At 70.5% G+C, this 17,242-nt stretch overlaps 1 protein-coding gene across 1 annotated transcript; it reads left to right on the forward strand.

Annotated features, from left to right (window-relative positions):
- Positions 1 to 101: 101 nt before the first annotated feature.
- On the forward strand, positions 102 to 17,227 carry RNF31 (ring finger protein 31). Its single transcript, XM_075135274.1, has 22 exons — positions 102 to 222; positions 624 to 1,106; positions 1,250 to 1,408; positions 2,933 to 3,088; positions 3,559 to 3,612; positions 4,345 to 4,396; positions 5,132 to 5,189; positions 6,151 to 6,466; positions 7,419 to 7,664; positions 8,461 to 8,521; positions 8,946 to 8,965; positions 9,736 to 9,918; positions 10,939 to 11,154; positions 12,528 to 12,701; positions 13,328 to 13,426; positions 13,508 to 13,597; positions 14,205 to 14,319; positions 14,421 to 14,539; positions 15,445 to 15,558; positions 16,250 to 16,307; positions 16,404 to 16,500; positions 16,963 to 17,227. The coding sequence occupies exons 2-22, from the start codon at positions 630 to 632 to the stop codon at positions 17,180 to 17,182; spliced, it is 3,084 nt and encodes a 1,027-aa protein (XP_074991375.1). The 5' UTR covers positions 102 to 222; positions 624 to 629; the 3' UTR covers positions 17,183 to 17,227.
- The last annotated feature ends 15 nt before the right edge of the window (positions 17,228 to 17,242 follow it).

Here is a 17,242-nt window from a genome sequence, read left to right on the forward strand (position 1 = left end):
GGGCGTGGCCGGCGGCGGCGGCGCATGCGCAGGCGAGGGGAGGCGCAATCCGCCAGAGCGGGTGAGGGCGGGGGGGCGTGGCCGGGAGGGCGTGACGTCAGTCGGGCGGGAAGCCGCTTTCCTCCCCGCCGCCGCCGCCGCCGCCATTTTGAAGGCGCCGCCGGTCGGGGCGGTCGCTGCCGCCGCCGCCGCCTCCTCCTCTCCCCGCCCCCGGCCCCTGAGGTAGGCCGGGGCTCCCCGGTGGGGTTTTCCCCTCCCTGGGACCCCCGCGGTGGGCGCCCGAGTTCTCCCTGGTGCCCCCGGCCCCTCACAAACCCGCTCCGGGCGCCCCTCGCCTCACACGGGGATCCCCGGGAGGGGGCGGTCGGGGATCCTTTCCTGACAGGGACCCCCCCCCGCCGCAGGGAGACGGGGGCCCCGCACAGGGCCCCCCCCCCCCTCGCAGGGACCCCCGTGGGGGGGGGCGGGGACCCCCCTCAGGGGGGTTTTGGGGGGCAGTGGGGCAAGGAGCCCGTGGGGACCGCAGGCGAGGGGTGAGCCCCCCGTTAGTGCCGCCGCTGCCCCGCTGACAGCCGGTGACCTCCTCGGAAACCCCTTTTTCTCCTCCTTTTCCACCCCCTCAGGCCACGATGGCGGAAGAGGCTGAGCCCCGCGGCCCCATGTCGGCGGAGGGGGGCTCCCAGGGGGCCCCCCCCAACCCCGGGGGGTCACCCCCCAGCCCTGAGGGGTCCCCCCACATCCCGGAGGCCTCCGAGGGGGCCCCCCCCAACCCAGGGGGGTCCCCCCACATCCCGGAGGCCTCCAAGGGGGCCCCCCCCAACCCAGGGGGGTCCCCCCCCAACCCTGAAGTGTCCCCCCACATCCCAGACGCCTCCAAGGGGGCCCCCCCCAACCCCGGGGGGTCACCCCAGCCCCCGGGGGGCTCGGAGGGGGCCCCCCCATCCAGCCTCGGGGCGCTGCGGGCGGCGCTGGAAGCGGCTCTGACCCGGGACCCCGGGGAGGCGACGCCGGCCGAGCTGAACCCGCTTTTGGGGGTCCCCTTGCCCCCCCCAGCTAAGTGCCGGCACCTGGACGGGGCCCGGCTGCTGCGGGACAACCTGCGCCCGGTACGGGAAAGGGGGGGCACCCCAAAATAAGGGGGGGGGGGGCGGTGGGAGGAGGAGTGGGGTGATTTGGGGGGGTAACGGTGCAATATGGGGGGGCAGCAGGGATTTGGGGTGCCCCCTGACCCCCCCCTTACCCCCCCCAGGAGGCGGGGGGGTTGCCGCAGGGGCTGGGGGAGCTGCGGACGGCGCTGAGCATCCTGGAGAAGTACGGCCGCAACCTGCTGCAGCCCCGGCCCCCCCGGCACTGGCGCTCCGTGCGCTTCGGCAACCCCGTCTTCCGCAGCACCGTCGGCGCCGTCCAGGTACCCCGAAACCCCGGCGCCCCCAAAACCCCGCCCTAGGGCAGCCCGACAGCCTCTGGGACGCCCCGGGTGGCCCCCGTAGCGGCCCGGTTGCCCTATAGAGCACCCTAAATCTGCCCTGAGCACCTCAGAATCTCCCCAGGACCCCCTCTGGAGCACCCTAATGGCACCCAGGGCACCCCAAGACCCTCTCTGGAGCACCCTAAATCTGCCCTGAGCACCCCAGAATCCCCCCAGGACCCCCTCTGGAGCACCCTAATGGCACCCGGGGCACCCCAGGACCCTCTCTGGAGCACCCTAAATCTGCCCTGAGCACCCCAGAATCCCCCCAGGGCACCCCAGGACCCCCTTGGGGGCCCCGCAGCACCCCCACATCTGCCGTGTAACCCTGTAACGCTCCTTCGGGCACCCCAATATCGCCCTGGGGCGCCCCAGGACACCCCAATGCCCCCCGGGGTACCTCAGCACCCCCCTGGATCAGCCCAGTTCTCTCTGGGGGGCCCCAATATCCCCCTGTAGCACCCCAGTACCGCCCCAATAACCTGCTGTGGGACCCCAGTACCCCCATATCACTTCAATATCCCCGTATAGGAGCCCAGTACCCCCATATCCCCTCAATATCCCCGTATAGGAGCCCAGTACCCCCCAATACTCCCCTATAGGACCCCAGTACCCCCATATCCCTTCAATATCCCCATATAGGACCCCAGTATCCCCCAGTACCCGCCATATCCCCCCAATACGTTCCTATAGGACCCCAGTACCCCCCCACATCACCCCAATACCCCCCTATAGGACCCCAGTCCCCCCCATAGGACCCCAATATCCCACCACAGGACCCCAGTACCCCCCATATCCCCCCAATACCCCCTTATAGGACCCCAGTACCCCCCATATCACCCCAATATCCCCTTATAGGACCCCAGTACCCCCCATATCCCCCCAATACCCCCTTATAGGACCCCAGTACCCCCCATATCCCCTCAATACCCCCTTATAGGACCCCAGTACCCCCCATATCCCTCCAATATCCCCCAGTAGGACCCCAGTACCCGCCATATCACCCCAATACCCCCTTATAGGACCCCAGTACCCCCCATATCACCCCAATATCCCCCAATAGGACCCCAGTACCCCCCATATCCCCTCAATACGCCCTTATAGGACCCCAGTACCCCCCATATCCCTCCAATATCCCCCAATAGGACCCCAGTACCCCCCATATCCCCCCAGTAAAACCCCAGTACCCCCCATATGCCCTCAATACCCCCCTAGAGGACCCCAGTACCCCCCATATCCCCCCAATAGGACTCCAGTACCCCCCGTATCACCCCAGTGCTCTCCTATAGCAGCCCAGTACCCCCCATATCCCCCCAGTACCCCACCACAGGACCCTGCCCCCCCCATAGGACCCCAATATCCCACCACAGGCCCCCAGTACCCCCTGGGCAGCCCCCCGCCCCCCCCATAGGACCCCGCCCCCCCCGGGCCCCCGAGCCCCCCTCTGAGGCTCCCCCCCCGCAGGGGGGCCGGGGGGTGCTGCGGCTGTTGGGGTACACGGAGGAGACGGGGGAGGGGCTGAGCTTCCCCCCGGGGGCGGGGGCTCCCCACGGCCCCCGCGTGGCCGCCGTCACCGCCGACGTCCTGCTGCTGCGCGCCGAGCTGGACCTGCTGCTGGCCGTGAGCGCGGGGACTGGGGGCACTGGGGAGACTGGGGGCCCTGGGAGGGGCACTGGGGCATACTGGGGGGCACTGGGCTATGCTGGGGGCACTGGGAGGGGCACTGGGACATGCGGGGGGCACTGCGATGGGCACTGGGACATACTGGGGGCACTGGGAGGGGCACTGGGGCATAGTGGGGGGCACTGGGATGTACTGTGAGGGGCACTGGGGCATACTGGGGGGCACTGGGCTATGCTGGGGGCACTGGGAGGGGCACTGGGGCATAGTGGGGGGCACTGGGATGTACTGTGAGGGGCACTGGGGCATACTGGGGGGCACTGGGCTATGCTGGGGGCACTGGGAGGGGCACTAGGCCATACTGGGGGCACTGCGAGGGTCCCTGGGCCATACTGGGGGGCACTGGGACATGCTGGGGGCACTGGGCCATACTGGGGGGCACTGGGCGGGCTCTGACTCTCCCCCCGCAGAACCAGCACCCGAACCCCCAGTTCTTCACCGACATCCTGGCAGGGGGGGCCGAGGTGAGCGGGGACTGGGGGCACTGGGAGGGACTGGGAGGAGCACACGGCTGTACTGGGAGGGACTGGGGGCGCTGGGAGGAGCACATGGCTGTACTGGGAGGGACTGGGGGCGCTGGGAGGAGCACACGGCCATACTGGGAGGGACTGGGGGCGCTGGGAGGAGCACACGGCTATACTGGGAGGGACTGGGGGCGCTGTGAGGAGCACACGGCTATACTGGAAGGGACTGGGGGCGCTGGGAGGAGCACATGGCCGTACTGGGAGGGACTGGGGGCGCTGGGAGGAGCACATGGCCGTACTGGGAGGGACTGGGGGCGCTGGGAGGAGCACACGGCTATATTGGGAGGGACTGGGGGCGCTGGGAGGAGCACACGGCTATACTGGGAGGGACTGGGGGCGCTGGGAGGAGCACGCGGCTGTACTGGGAGGGACTGGGGGCACTGGGAGGAGCACGCGGCTGTACTGGGAGGGACTGGGGGGCGCTGGGAGGAACACACGGCTATACTGGGAGGGACTGGGGGCGCTGGGAGGAGCACGCAGCTGTACTGGGAGGGACTGGGGGCACTGGTAGGAGCACGCGGCTGTACTGGGAGGGACTGGGGGGCGGTTGGGATGCACTGGGAGGGATGGGCGGGGCGCTGGGCCATACTGGGGGTGCGCAGCGATGTGCTGGGGGGGGGCACTGGTCCATACTGGTGTGAACTGGGCGGGGCTCCTCTCCTCCCCTCCCAGGGGCTGCTGGTGCCCGACTCGCTGCCCATAACGGATGAGGACGGGGCCACAGGTATGGGGGCTATAGGGGGTCTATAGGGTGTATGGGGGCTGTATAGGGTCTATAGGGGTTCTATGGGGCCTGTAGGAGCTCTGTAGCGGCCGGGGGGGCTCTATAGGGGGTGGGGGGGGCTGTATAGGGTCTATGGAGGTTCTATAGTGGGTGAGGAGCACTCTATAGGGGGTGGGTGGGGCTCTATAGGGGCTATGGGGTTTGTATAGGGGGTGGGTGGGGTTCTATAGGGGTTATGGGGTGTCTGTGGGGCTTTTATATAGGGTGGGGTGAGACTCTATAGGGGCGTGGGGGACTCTATAGGGGTTATGGGCTCTCTGTGGGGCCTGGGGGGGCTCTATAGGGGGTGGGGCGTGGCCTATAGGGGGTGAGCGGGGGTCATATAGAGGAATGCAAGGCTCTGTAAGTGCTTTAGTGGCTCTATAGGGGTTATGGGTTCTGTGTGGGGCCTGAGAGGCTCTATAGGGGCTGGGCGGTGGCTTTGTGGGGCTATAGGGTCTCTATAGGGGCGAGCACTGGCTCTGGAGGGTCCGTGTGTGGCTCTATAGGGGCTATACGGGGTCTGGGGGGCTCCCCGGGAGCTGCGAGATGCTCCTATAGGAGCCGTAGAGCCTGTATAGGGGCGGGGGAGCCTCGGTGGGGTTCGGGGGTGCCTATAGGGTCTGGCCCAGGGCGCGGGGGGTTCCTGGGGTCTATAGGGGCCGCGTAGGCGCTGAGGGTCCTGCCCCCCCCCAGGTGGGACCCCCCCCAGCCGGCCCCGCCCCGACTGCGCCCCCCCGCCGGGGGATCCCAGGTAACGTATGGCACCCGCAACGTCCCCTATAGCACCCCGAAACCTCCCCTATGGCTCCGTGGGAGCTCCTGCAGCCCCAGGTGTTCCCTATAGCCCCCCCCAAAGCCTCTATAGGGCTCCTAAATTTCTTACAGGCCTCGCAAAATCTCCTATAGGCCCCCAAAATGCCCTATAGGCTCTTGTACAGTTGCTCGTAGGCCCCCCCAAATCGCCTATAGGTCCCTTAAAATTGTCTCTAGGTCCCCCCGATTGCCTGTAGGCCCCCCCAAATGGTCTATAGGCACCTGAAAATTTTCTATAGACCCCCAAATTGTCTATAGGTCCTTCGAAATTGCTTGTAGGTCCCCAAAGTGGTCTGTAAGTGCCGCAAACTCACGTATAGGTCTTGTGAAAGGTTTCATATGTCATGGAAATATCCTATAGGTGCCCCCAAATTTTTTGTAGGTCTCTCACAATTGTCTATATAGCTCCCGAAATCATCTATAGGTCACCTAAAAACAGCTATAGGTCCTGCGTAATTGGCTATAGACCCGCTGCAATTGCCTGTCGGTCCCCAAAATCACGTATGGGCCCCTCAAAATCACATACAGGCCCCTCAAAATCCCCTATAGGTTGCCCCAAAGGCCCTGTAGGCGTCTCAAAATCCTTTGTAGACCTCAGAAAATCACCTATAGGCCCCCAAAATCGCGTATAGGCCCGCCACGATTGCCTATAGGGCTCTCAAAATCAGCTATAGGTCCTGACAATTGCTTGTAAGCCCCCCCAAATCCCCTACAGGCCCCCCAAAATCCCCTATGGCCTCACAGGACTCTCATCCTGCCCCCCCCCCAGCCCTTTGGGACCCCCGTGCCCTCCCCAAATCCCCTATAGCAGCCCCGTGCCCCCCCCACACCCCCCCATAGGGGTTCCCGGGGGGGTTATGGGCACCTATAGGGGCTCTCACTCTCTTCTGCCCCCCCAGGTCGTATGGGACCTGCCAGCCCCCCGGCTCCATGGGGCAGCCCCCCAGCTCCATGGGGCAGCCCCCCAGCTCCATGGGGCAGCCCCCCAGCGCTATGGGGCAGCCCCCCGGCTCCATGGGGCAGCCCCCCAGCGCTATGGGGCAGCCCCCCGGCTCCATGGGGCAGCCCCCCAGCGCTATGGGGCAGCCCCCTGGCGGGGGCGAGGGGGGGGGCTGGGCCTGCGCCTCCTGCACCTTCCTCAACCCCGGCCCCAGCGTCCTCTGCGGGGTCTGCGAGCGCCCCCGCCTCGCCCGCCGGCCCCCCCCCACCCCCCAGGTCAGTGCGGGGGCGTCCGGGGGGGCACCCGGGGGTCGGGGGGGGCACCCAGGGGGTCTGGGGGTCACCCAGGGGTCGGGGGGGGAACCCAGGGGGTCGGGGGGGGCACCCAGGGAGTCTGGGGGGGCACCCAAGGGGTCTGGGGAGCACCCAGGGGTCAGGGGGGGGAACCCAGGGGGTCGGGGGGGGCACCCAGGGAGTCTGGGGGGCACCCAAGGGGTCTGGGGGGCACCCAGGGGTCGGGGGGGGGACCCCGGGGGTCTGGGGGGGGCCCCCAGGGAGTTGGGAGGGCACCCAAGGGCTTGGGAGGGGCCCCCAGGGGGTCTGGGGGGTCACCCAGGGGTCGGGGGGGGGAACCCAGGGGGTGGGGGGGGGCACCCAGGGAGTCTGGGGGGCACCCAAGGGGTCTGGGAGGCACCCAGGGGTCTGGGGGGGGCCCCAGGGGTTGGAGGGGGCCCCCAGGGGGTCTGGGGGGCACCCAAGGGGTCTGGGGGGCACCCAGGGGTCGGGGGGGGGAACCCAGGGGGTCGGGGGGGGCACCCAGGGAGTCTGGGGGGCACCCAAGGGGTCTGGGGGGCACCCAGGGGTCGGGGGGGGAACCCAGGGGGTCTGGGGGGGGCCCCCAGGGAGTTGGGGGGGCACCCAAGGGCTTGGGAGGGGCCCCCAGGGGGTCTGGGGGTCACCCAGGGGGTCGGGGGGGGGGAACCCAGGGGGTCGGGGGGGGAACCCAGGGGGTCTGGGGGGGCACCCAAAGGGTCTGGGGGGCACCCGGGGGTCGGGGGGGGGAACCCAGGGGGTCTGGGGGGGGCCCCCAGGCAGTTGGGGGGGCACCCAAGGGGTCTGGGGGGCACCCTGGGGGTCGGGGGGGGGACCCCGGGGGTCTGGGGGGGGCCCCCCGGGGGTCTGGGGGGGCACTAGGGGTCCCTGGGCCCCGGCGCTGACCCCCGCGCAGGGCTGGCAGTGCCCCCACTGCACCTTCTGGAACGCGGCCCCGGGGCGGGTGTGCGAGGTTTGTCACCGCACCGGGGGGGCCGCCCCGCCCCCCCCCGCCGGCCCCCGCCCCGGCGCGACGGCGACGCTGACGTCGGGGGGAGCCGGGCGCCCGGGGGAGCCCCCCCCCACCCCCGCCCAGGAGGCCGAGCGGCGGCGGCAGGAGCGGCTGCGGGAGGAGGGGCGCCGCCTCGTCGCCCTCGTCAGGGTGAGCCCCGGGGAGTGGGGGGTCCCCGGGGGTGGCCCCAGGGGGGTGGGGGGTCTTGGGGGTCTCCAGGAGGGTCCTTGAGGTTTAGGGGGGTTCTCAGGGTGTCCCCAAGGGGGCTGTGGGGGGTCCCCAAGGGGCTGGGGGTGTCCCCAGGGGTGTGGGGGGTCCCCAGGGTGTCCCTGAGGGGCTGGGGGGGTCCCCAGGGGTGTGGGGGGTCCCCAAGGTGTCCCCAAGGGGGCTGGGGGGGTCCCTAGGATGTCCCTGAGGGGCTGGGGGGGGTCCCTGGGGGTGTGGGGGATCCCTAGGGTGTCCCTGAGGGGCTGGGGGGGGTCCCCGGTGGTGGCCCCAGGGGGGTGGGGGGTCTTGGGGGTCTCCAGGAGGGTCCTTGGGGCTTAGGGGTGTCCCCAGGGGTGTCCCCAGGGGGGTGGGTGGCCCTTGGGGGTCTCCAGGAGGGTCCTTGGGGTTTAGGGGGTTCTCAGGGTGTCCCCAAGGGGGCTGGGGGGGGTCCCCAAGGGGCTGGGGGTGTCCCCAGGGGTGTGGGGGGTCCCCAGGGTGTCCCTGAGGGGCTGGGGGGGTCCGCAAGGGGCTGGGGGTGTCCCCAGGGGTGTGAGGGGTCCCCAGGGTGTCCCTGAGGGGCTGGGGGGGTCCCCAGGGGTGTGGGGGGTCCCCAAGGTGTCCCCAAGGGGGCTGGGGGGGGTCCCCAAGGGGCCGGGGGGTCCCCAGGGGTGGCCCCAGGAGCTGGGGGGGTCCCCGGGGGTGTGGGGGGTCCCCAGTGAGCCCCCGCCCCCCGGCGCAGGCAGCGGAGGCGCAGGGGGTGCCGGCGGAGGCGGTGGTGGCGGGGGCGGCGGCGCTGGGGGGCCCGGCGGGGGCGGCGGTGGGGCGGGCGCGGGCGGGGCTGGGGGCGGCGCTGGGGGCGCTGGCGGGGGCCGCGGGGCGGCGGGGGGCGGCCGAGCCGGGGGGGCCGCTGGGGGCCCTGTCCCTGCGCGAGGCCGCCCGCGCCTGGGCCCGCGCCCACGCCCACCCCCAGCGTGCCCTGGAGGCCTGCCTGGGCGCCCGCCGCAGCCAGGTAGGCGGGGCCGGGGGGCGGGGCCTGGAGGGGTGGGGCTGCGGGCGGGGCTGGGGGCTGCAGGGGGGCCCCCTGTGGTCCCCTGCAGGGAGGCGGGGCTGCTTGCTGGTAGTCGGGGGGCGGGGCTCGGTGTGGGGGTGGGGCTTGGGATGAGGGGGTGTGGCCATGGGCTGAGGGGCGGGGCTGCGGGTGGGTCCCCCTGTGGTGCCCTGCAGGGAGGCGGGGCTGCTTGCTGGTACTCGGGGGTGTGGCTTGGTGTGTGGGCGGAGCTTGGGGTGAGGGGGTGTGGCCATGGGGTGAGGGGCGGGGCTATGGTGTGACCTGTAGGGAGGCGGGGCTGCTTGCTGGTACTGAGGGGGTGTGGCTTGGTGTGTGGGCGGAGCTTGGGGTGAGGGGGTGTGGCCATGGGGTGAGGGGCGGGGCTATGGTGTGACCTGTAGGGAGGCGGGGCTGCTTGCTGGTACTGAGGGGGTGTGGCTTGGTGTGTGGGCGGGGCTTGGGATGAGGGGGTGTGGCCATGGGCTTGGGGGCGGGGCTCCCCATTGCTCTCTCTCCTCACCCACCTGGGTGCTCGCTGGGAGGCGGGGCTTAGGCGCACGGGGGGTGGAGCCACGGCGCAGTGGGCGGGGCTCCCCTTGTGCTTTTTTCCTTGTGCTGGCCGCGGGGGGGGGCGTGGCTAGGGGTTGTGGCTAGCGGATTGAGGGCGTGGCTAAAGGGCTGGGGGCGTGGTTAGAGGCTTGGGGCCGTGGATAGCGGGTTGAGGGCGTGGCTAAAGGGCTGGGGGCGTGGTTAGAGGGCTGGCACGGTGAATAGCGGGTATGGCTAAGGGCGGTGGGCGTGGCTATGGGGCTGGGGGCGTGGTTAGAGGCTTGGGGCCGTGGATAGCGGGTTGGGGGCGTGGCGGGGGGCGTGGCCGGCCCCCCCGGCAGCAGTCCGGCTGTTCCGGGGGGGGGGCGCGCCCCATACTGGTGCGCACTGGGGTGACTGGGCGCTCCGGGGGCGCAGCTGCGGGCGCTGGCGGCGCTGGGCTTCGGGGAGCGGGGGGAGGCGGGCGCCGCCCTCTACCAGAACGGGGGGGACGTCTGGGGGGCGCTGGGGGACCTGCAGCGCCGGCGCCTGCAGCCCTTCCTGCGGCGCCTCTGGGAGCCCCGGCAGCCCCCCCTCGACTTCGACTGCCCCGACCAGCAGGTGCCGCGCTGGGGCACTGGGGGGGGGGCGGGGGCACTGGGAGGTACTGGGAGGGGGTTGGGGGCACTGGGAGGGGGTTCAGGGTCGCTGGGAGGGGGTTGGGGGCACTGGGAGGGGGTTCAGGGTCGCTGGGAGGGGGTTCAGGGGCACTGGGAGGGGGTTTAGGGGGACCGGGAGCTACTGGGAGGGGGGTCAGGGGCACTGGGAGGGGGTTTGGGTTACTGGGAGCTACTGGAAGGGGGCTCAGGGGCACTGGGAGGGGGTTTGGGGTTACTGGGAGCTACCGGGAGGGGGGTTGGGGTTACTGGGAGCTACTGGGAGGGGGCTCGGGGGCACTGGGAGGGGGTTTGGGGTTACTGTGAGGGGGTTTGGGGTTACTGGGAGCTACCGGGAGGGGGGTTGGGGTTACTGGGAGCTACCGGGAGGGGGGTTGGGGTTACTGGGAGCTACTGGGAAGGGGCTCAGGGGCACCGGGTGGGGCTTTAGGATTACTATGAGGGGGTTTAGGGTTACTGGGAGCTACTGGGAGGGGGCTCGGGCACTGGGAGGGGGTTTGGGGTTACTGGGAGCTACCGGGAGGGGGGTTGGGGTTACTGGGAGCTACCGGGAGGGGGGTTGGGGTTACTGGGAGCTACTGGAAGGGGGCTCGGGGGCACTGGGCGGGGCTTTAGGATTACTATGAGGGGGTTTAGGGTTACTGGGAGCTACTGGAAGGGGGCTCAGGGGCACTGGGAGGGGGTTTAGGGTTACTGGGAAGGGGTTTGGGGTTACTGGGAGCTACTGGGAGGGGGCTCAGGGGCACTGGGAGGGGGTTTGGGGTTACTGGGAGCTACTGGGAGGGGGCTCAGGGGCACTGGGAGGGGGTTTAGGGTTACTGGGAGCTACTGGGAGGGGGCTCAGGGGCACTGGGAGGGGGTTTGGGGTTACTGGGAAGGGGTTTGGGGTTACTGGGAGCTACCGGGGGGGGGCTCGGGGGCGCCGGGCGTGCTGGCCCCGGCACCGAGCGCTGGCCGGCCGCAGGCGCTGGTGCGGCGGGCGCTGGCCACCCTGGGCCTGGCCAGCTGGGGCCGGGCGCAGCTGGTGGCCACGCTGGGCCGGGAGCTGGGGCTGGGCCGGGCCCCGCGGGGGCTGGGGGAGCTGGTGGAGGCCGTGGGGCGCTGCCCCGACCGCGCCGTCCTGCGCCGCCTCCTGCGCTGCGAGTGCGCCGTCTGCGGCTGGGGGCTGCCCCGCCACCAGGTACCGCGCCCCGCCGGGACCCCCAGTGGCCCTGACCCCCCCAGTAACCCTGACCCCTCCCAGTGTTCCCGAACCCCCTCCCAGTAACTCCCAGTAACCCTAAATCTCTTCACAGTAACCCTAAAGGTCTCCCTAGTAAGCCTAAAGCTCTTTCCAGTACCTCCCAGCAACCTTGAACCCCCTCCCAGTAACTCCCAGTGACCCTGAGGCCCTTCCCAGTAACTCCCAGTAACTCTGAAGCCCTTCCCGGTTACTCCCTGTGACCCCGAGGCCCTTCCCAGTAACTCCTGGTGCCCCTAAATCCCCCCCCAGTAACCCTGACCCCTCCCAGTGTTCCCGAACCCCCTCCCAGTAGCTCCCAGTAACCCTAAATCTCTTCACAGTAACCCTAAAGGTCTCCCTAGTAAGCCTAAAGTTCTTTCCAGTACCTCCCAGTAACCTTGAACCCCCTCCCAGTAACTTCCAGTGACCCTGAGGCCCTTCCCAGTAACTCCCAGTAACTCTGAAGCCCTTCCCGGTTAGTCCCTGTGACCCCGAGGACCTTCCCAGTAACTCCTGGTGCCCCTAAATCCCCTCCCAGTAGCCCTAAACCCCCTTCCAGGGCCCCTAACCCCCTCCCAGTGTTCCTGAACCCCTTCCCAGTAACTCCCAGCGCCCCCTAACCCCCTCCCAGTAACTCTCAGTAACCCTAAACCTCTTCACGGTAACGCTAAAGCTCCTCCCAGTGATCCTAAACCCCTTCCCACTAACTCCCAGTAAGGCTAAAGGCCCTCCTAGTAACCCTGAACCTCTTCCCAGTGCCTCCCAGTGTTCCTGAACCCCCTCCCAGTAGCTCCCAGTGACCCCTAACCCCCTCCCAGTAGCTCCCAGTGACCCCTAACCCCCTCCCAGTAGCTCCCAGTGACCCCTAATCCCTTCCCAGTAGCTCCCAGTGCCCCCCAACCCCCTCCCAGTGTTCCTGAACCCCCTGCCAGTAGCTCCCAGTGCCCCCTAACCCCCTCCCAGTGTTCCTGAACCCCCTCCCAGTATCTCCCAGTGCCCCCTAACCCCCTCCCAGTAACTCCCAGTGCCCCCCAACCTCCTCCCAGTGTTCCTGAACCCCCTCCCAGTAGCTCCCAGTGCCCCCCAACCCCCTCCCAGTGTTCCTGAACCCCCTCCCAGTAGCTCCCAGTGCCCCCCAACCCCCTCCCAGTGTTCCTGAACCCCTTCCCAGTAGCTCCCAGTGCCCCCTAATCCCTTCCCAGTAACTCCCAGTGCCCCCCAACCCCCTCCCAGTGTTCCTGAACCCCCTCCCAGTAGCTCCCAGTGCCCCCTAACCCCCTCCCAGTAGCTCCCAGCGCCCCTACCGCCCCCCCAGTAACCCCCTGCCCCAGATGCAGTGGCTGACGGGCTGCGAGTGCCCCCTGTGCCCCGAGTGCTTCCGCCTGCACTTCACCATCGGGGTGAAGGAGCGCCCGGTGCGCGACCTGGTCTGCCCCGCCTGCGCCCGCCCCGACCTGGCCGACGAGGCCCAGCGCCTCTGCTACTTCTCCACCCTCGACGCCCAGGTGGGCCCCACGGCCGCCCCACGGCCGCCCCACGGCGCTGCCCCACGGCGCTGCCCCACGGCGCTGCCCCACGGCCGCCCCACGGCGCCGCCCCACGGCCCTGCCCCATAGCCGCCCCACGGCGCTGCCCCACGGCGCTGCCCCACGGCCGCCCCATAGCTCTGCCCCACGGCGCTGCCCCACGGCGCTGCCCCATAGCCCTGCCCCATGGCCGCCCCACGGCGCTGCCCCACGGCTGCCCCACGGCGCTGCCCCACGGCACTGCCCCATAGCCCTGCCCCACGGGGGTCTGGCCGGCTGCTCGTGGCAGGGCTGGTGGCCACCAGTTGCCCTGAGCCACTTGGAGGAGGGGGGGCTGTGGGGCGATGGGGGGGTTTTGGGGGGCCCTTGGGGGGGGTCTGTGGGGTTTTTGAGGGTCCCTGGGGGATTAGGGCAGGGTCTGTGGGGGATTTGGGGGGGTTTAGTTGGGGTTTTTTGGGGGTTCTGTGGGGGGGTCCCTGAGGGTTTTAGGGGGCCTGGGGGGGCTGCCTGGGGGATTTGGGGGTTCCCTGGGGGTTTTTGGGTGTCTGTGGGGTTTTGGGGGGTCCCGGGGCCCCCCCAGCCTGACGCCCCCCCCCCCCCCCCAGCTGCGGCAGTGCCTGGACCCCGACACCTACCAGCTCTTCACCCAGAAGCTGACGGAGCTGGAGCTGATGCGGGACCCCAAGTTCATCTGGTGCATCCAGGTGGGGGCGGGGGGCAGGGGGGGCCTTTGGGGGGGCTCCGGGGGTCGCCGTGGGGCTGACCCTGCCCCCCCGCCCCCCCAGTGCTCGTTCGGGTTCATCTTTGAGGCGGAGCAGGGCCCGGCCCAGTGCCCCCAGTGCCAGCAGAGCTTCTGCCCCCGCTGCCAGCGCCCGGTGTGGGGCTGGGGGACGTGTGGGGCTGGGGACGTGTGGGGCTGGGGGAGGTGTGGGGCTGGGACGTGTGGGGCTGGGGACGTGTGGGGCTGGGACGTGTGGGGCTGGGGACGTGTGGGGCTGGGGGAGGTGTGGGGCTGGGACGTGTGGGGCTGGGACACGTGTGGGGCTGGGACGCGTGGGGCTGGGGGACGTGTGGGGCTGGGGGACGTGTGGGGCTGGGACGTGTGGGGCTGGGACGTGTGGGGCTGGGGGGGATGAAGAGCAGCCCAGGGGTGAGGGAGGGGCTGGTGGGGGGCTCTGGGGGTCACTGTGGGGTGTGGGGGGGTCCCTATGGGGCACCATGGGGTGCTGGGGGGGTCCCTGTAGGGTGATTGGAGGCTGCTGTGGGGCAGTGTGGGATGATGGGGGTCTCTGTGGGGCAGCTGTGGGGTCCCTATAGGGCAATGGGGGGTCCCTGTGGGCCGCTATGGGGCAGTGGGGGTCCCTATGGGGCAGCTGTGGGTTGCTATGGGGTGACGGGGGTCCCCATGGGTGGCTGTGGGGTGACGGGGGTCCCCGTGGGTCGCTGTGGGGCGGCCGTGGGGTGACGCCCCCCCCCCCGCAGTGGGACCCCCGCCACGCCGCCCTCTCCTGCGCCGAGTTCGGGGCCTTGCTGGGCGCCCGCGACCCCCAGGCGCCGCCCGTGGGGCTGGCGGCCTTCCTGCAGGAGCACGGCATCGGTGGGTGCCCCACGGCGCGGGGGGGGGGGTCCCTGCCCCACGGCAGGGGGGCGTGGGGCCGGCCCTGCCCCACGGCCCTGCCCCACGGCTCTGCCCCACAGCGTGCCCCCAGTGCGGGGTGTGGTACGCGCTGGCCCGGGGGGGCTGCATGCACTTCCAGTGCTCCCAGTGCCGCCACCACTTCTGCAGCGGCTGCTACGGCCCCTTCCACGCCAAGGACGTGAGTGGGGCGGGGGGGGTCCCATGGGGGTCTCTGTGAGGTGGGGGGGTCTCCCTGGGGGTCTCTATGGGGCAGGGGGGGTCTCCCTGGGGGGGGGGTCTCTGTGGGGCAGGGGGGTCCCTATGGGGTGATGGGGGTCCCTGTGGGGGTCCCTATGGGGTGATGGGGGTCCCTGTGGGGGTCCTGTGGGGCAGGGGGGGGTCTCTATGGGGTGGGGGGGGGATCTCTGTGGGGGTCCCTATGGGGTGGGGGCTCTCCCTGGGGGTTTCTGTGGGGCAGTGGGGGGGGTCTCTGTGGGGGACTCTGTGAGCTGGGAGGGTCCCTATAGGGGTCTCTATGGGGCGGGGGGGGGTCCCTATGGGGCAAGCGAGTCTCTGTGGGGGTCCCTATGGGGCGGGGGGGTCTCCCTGAGGGGGGGTCTCTGTGGGGCAGGGGGGTCCCTATGGGGTGATGGGGGTCCCTGTGGGGGTCCTGTGGGGCAGGGGGGGGTCTCTATGGGGTGGGGGGGGGATCTCTGTGGGGGTCCCTATGGGGTGGGGGCTCTCCCTGGGGGTTTCTGTGGGGCAGTGGGGGGGGATCTCTGTGGGGGACTCTGTGAGCTGGGAGGGTCCCTGGGGGGGGTCTCTATGGGGCGGGGGGGGTCCCTATGGGGCAAGGGAGTCTCTGTGGGGGTCCCTATGGGGCGGGGGGTCTCCCTGAGGGGGGGTCTCTGTGGGGCAGGGGGAGCTGTGTGGGGTCTTTATGGGGTGGGGAGGGTCCCTGATGGGGGTCCCTATGGGGCGGGGGGTCTCACTTGGGGGTCTCTGTGGGGCAGGGGGGTCCCTATGGGGTGATGGGGGTCCCTATGGGGCGGGGGGGTCTCCCCGGGGGTCTCCGTGGGGCGGGGGCTCACCGTGGGTGCCCAGCGCTGCCCCGAGCGGGGCTGCCCCCTGCGGGGGTCCCTGCACGGCCACCACCCCCGCGACTGCCTCTTCTACCTGCGGGACTGGGAGCCCCCCCGGCTCCAGCGCCTCCTCCGGGTGCGTGGGGGGGGCTGTGGGGCAGCTGTGGGGCAGGGAGGGCCGTTTGGGTGGGAGTGGGGGGGGCAGCGGGGTGGTTGGGGGTGGCTGTGGGTCTCTATGGGGCACTTGTGGGTCGCTGTGGGGCAGCTGGGGGGCACTTGTGGGTCTCTATGGGTCACTTGTGGGTCGCTGTGGGGCAGCTGGGGGGCACTTGTGGGTCTCTATGGGTCACTTGTGGGTCGCTGTGGGGCAGCCAATGGGCACTTGTGGATTGCTATGGGTCTCTGGGTCACTTGTGGGTCGCTGAGGGTCACTGTGGGGCAGCCAAGGGGCACTTGTGGGTCTCTATGGGGCACATGTGGGTCGCTGTGGGTCAGCTGAGGGGCACTTGTGGGTCTCTATGGGGCACTTGTGGGTTGCTGTGGGGCAGCCAATGGGCACTTGTGGATTGCTATGGGTCTCTGGGTCACTTGTGGGTCGCTGAGGGTCACTTGTGGGTCGCTGTGGGGCAGCTGGGGGGCACTTGTGGGGCTTTATGGGTCACTTGTGGGCCAGCTGGGGGTCACTTGTGGGTCACTGTGGGGCAGCCAAGGGGCACTTGTGGGTCTCTATGGGGCACATGTGGGTTGCTGTGGGTCAGCTGAGGGGCACTTGTGGGTCTCTATGGGGCACTTGTGGGTCACGGGGCTCCCTGACCCCCCGCCCCCAGGAAGGGGGGGTGCCCTTCGACACGGAGCCGCCGGCCGAAGCCCGACCCGTACCCGGAGGTGGGGACCCCCCCCTTCCCCCACCCCCCCGCGCCCCCCAAGTGTGGGGCAGCCCCACGGCCGGCCGTGGGGCGGGCACTGAGGCTGTGGGCGCAGGGGGCTGCGGGGTGCTGGAGCAGAAGGAGACGCCGGCCGGGCTGCGGGACGAGCCCTGCGGCAGGGAGACCCCCCCGGGGCACGCGGGGCTCTGCCGGTGAGGGGGGCCGGGGGCGCTGAGGGGTCCCTGGGGGGCGTTTGGGGGGTCCCCAGGGGGCACTTGGGGGTCCCTAGGGGGTATTCGGGGCTCCTGTGGGGCACTTGGGGAACCCGGGGGGGGACATTTGTGACTGCAATGGGGTAATTGGGGTCCCAGTGGGGCACTTGGGGGTCCCTAGGGGGTGTTTGGGGGTCCCTGGGGGCACTTGGGGGTCGCTATGGGGCACCTGGGGTCCTTGTGGGGTATTTGGGGGTCCCCAGCGGGCACTTAGGGGTCGCTGGGGGGGCATTTGTGGCCCCAATGGGGCGCTTGGGGGTCACTTATGGGTCCCGATGGGGTATTTGGGGCCCCTATGGGGCACCTGGGGGTCGCTATGGGGCGCTTGGGGGGTCCCCATGGGGCACCTGGGGGCGCCCGTGGGGGCGTAGCGGGCGGCCGGGCTGACCCCCGGGCCGGCAGGGGGCACTACACCGAGTACCTGGTGCGCCTGATCAACGAGCACGGCCTGGACCCGGCGCTGCTCTACTCCCCGCCCGAGCTGGCGGCCGCCGCCGAGCGCCACCTGCCGGCCGGGAGGCCGCCCCGCGCCGCCGCCGAGAGCGAGGAGGAGTACGGACTGCGCCTGCGCCGCCTGCTGGCGCGCGAGGCGCCGCTCAGGGCACGCCCCCCGCGCCGCTGACCACGCCTTCTCCCTCCCGCGCGGCCAATAAAGCGCGTGGGCGGAGCTTCCCCGTCTCTG

This window comes from Calonectris borealis, chromosome 38 (assembly GCF_964195595.1).
Source record: "Calonectris borealis chromosome 38, bCalBor7.hap1.2, whole genome shotgun sequence".
Taxonomy (NCBI): domain Eukaryota; kingdom Metazoa; phylum Chordata; class Aves; order Procellariiformes; family Procellariidae; genus Calonectris; species Calonectris borealis.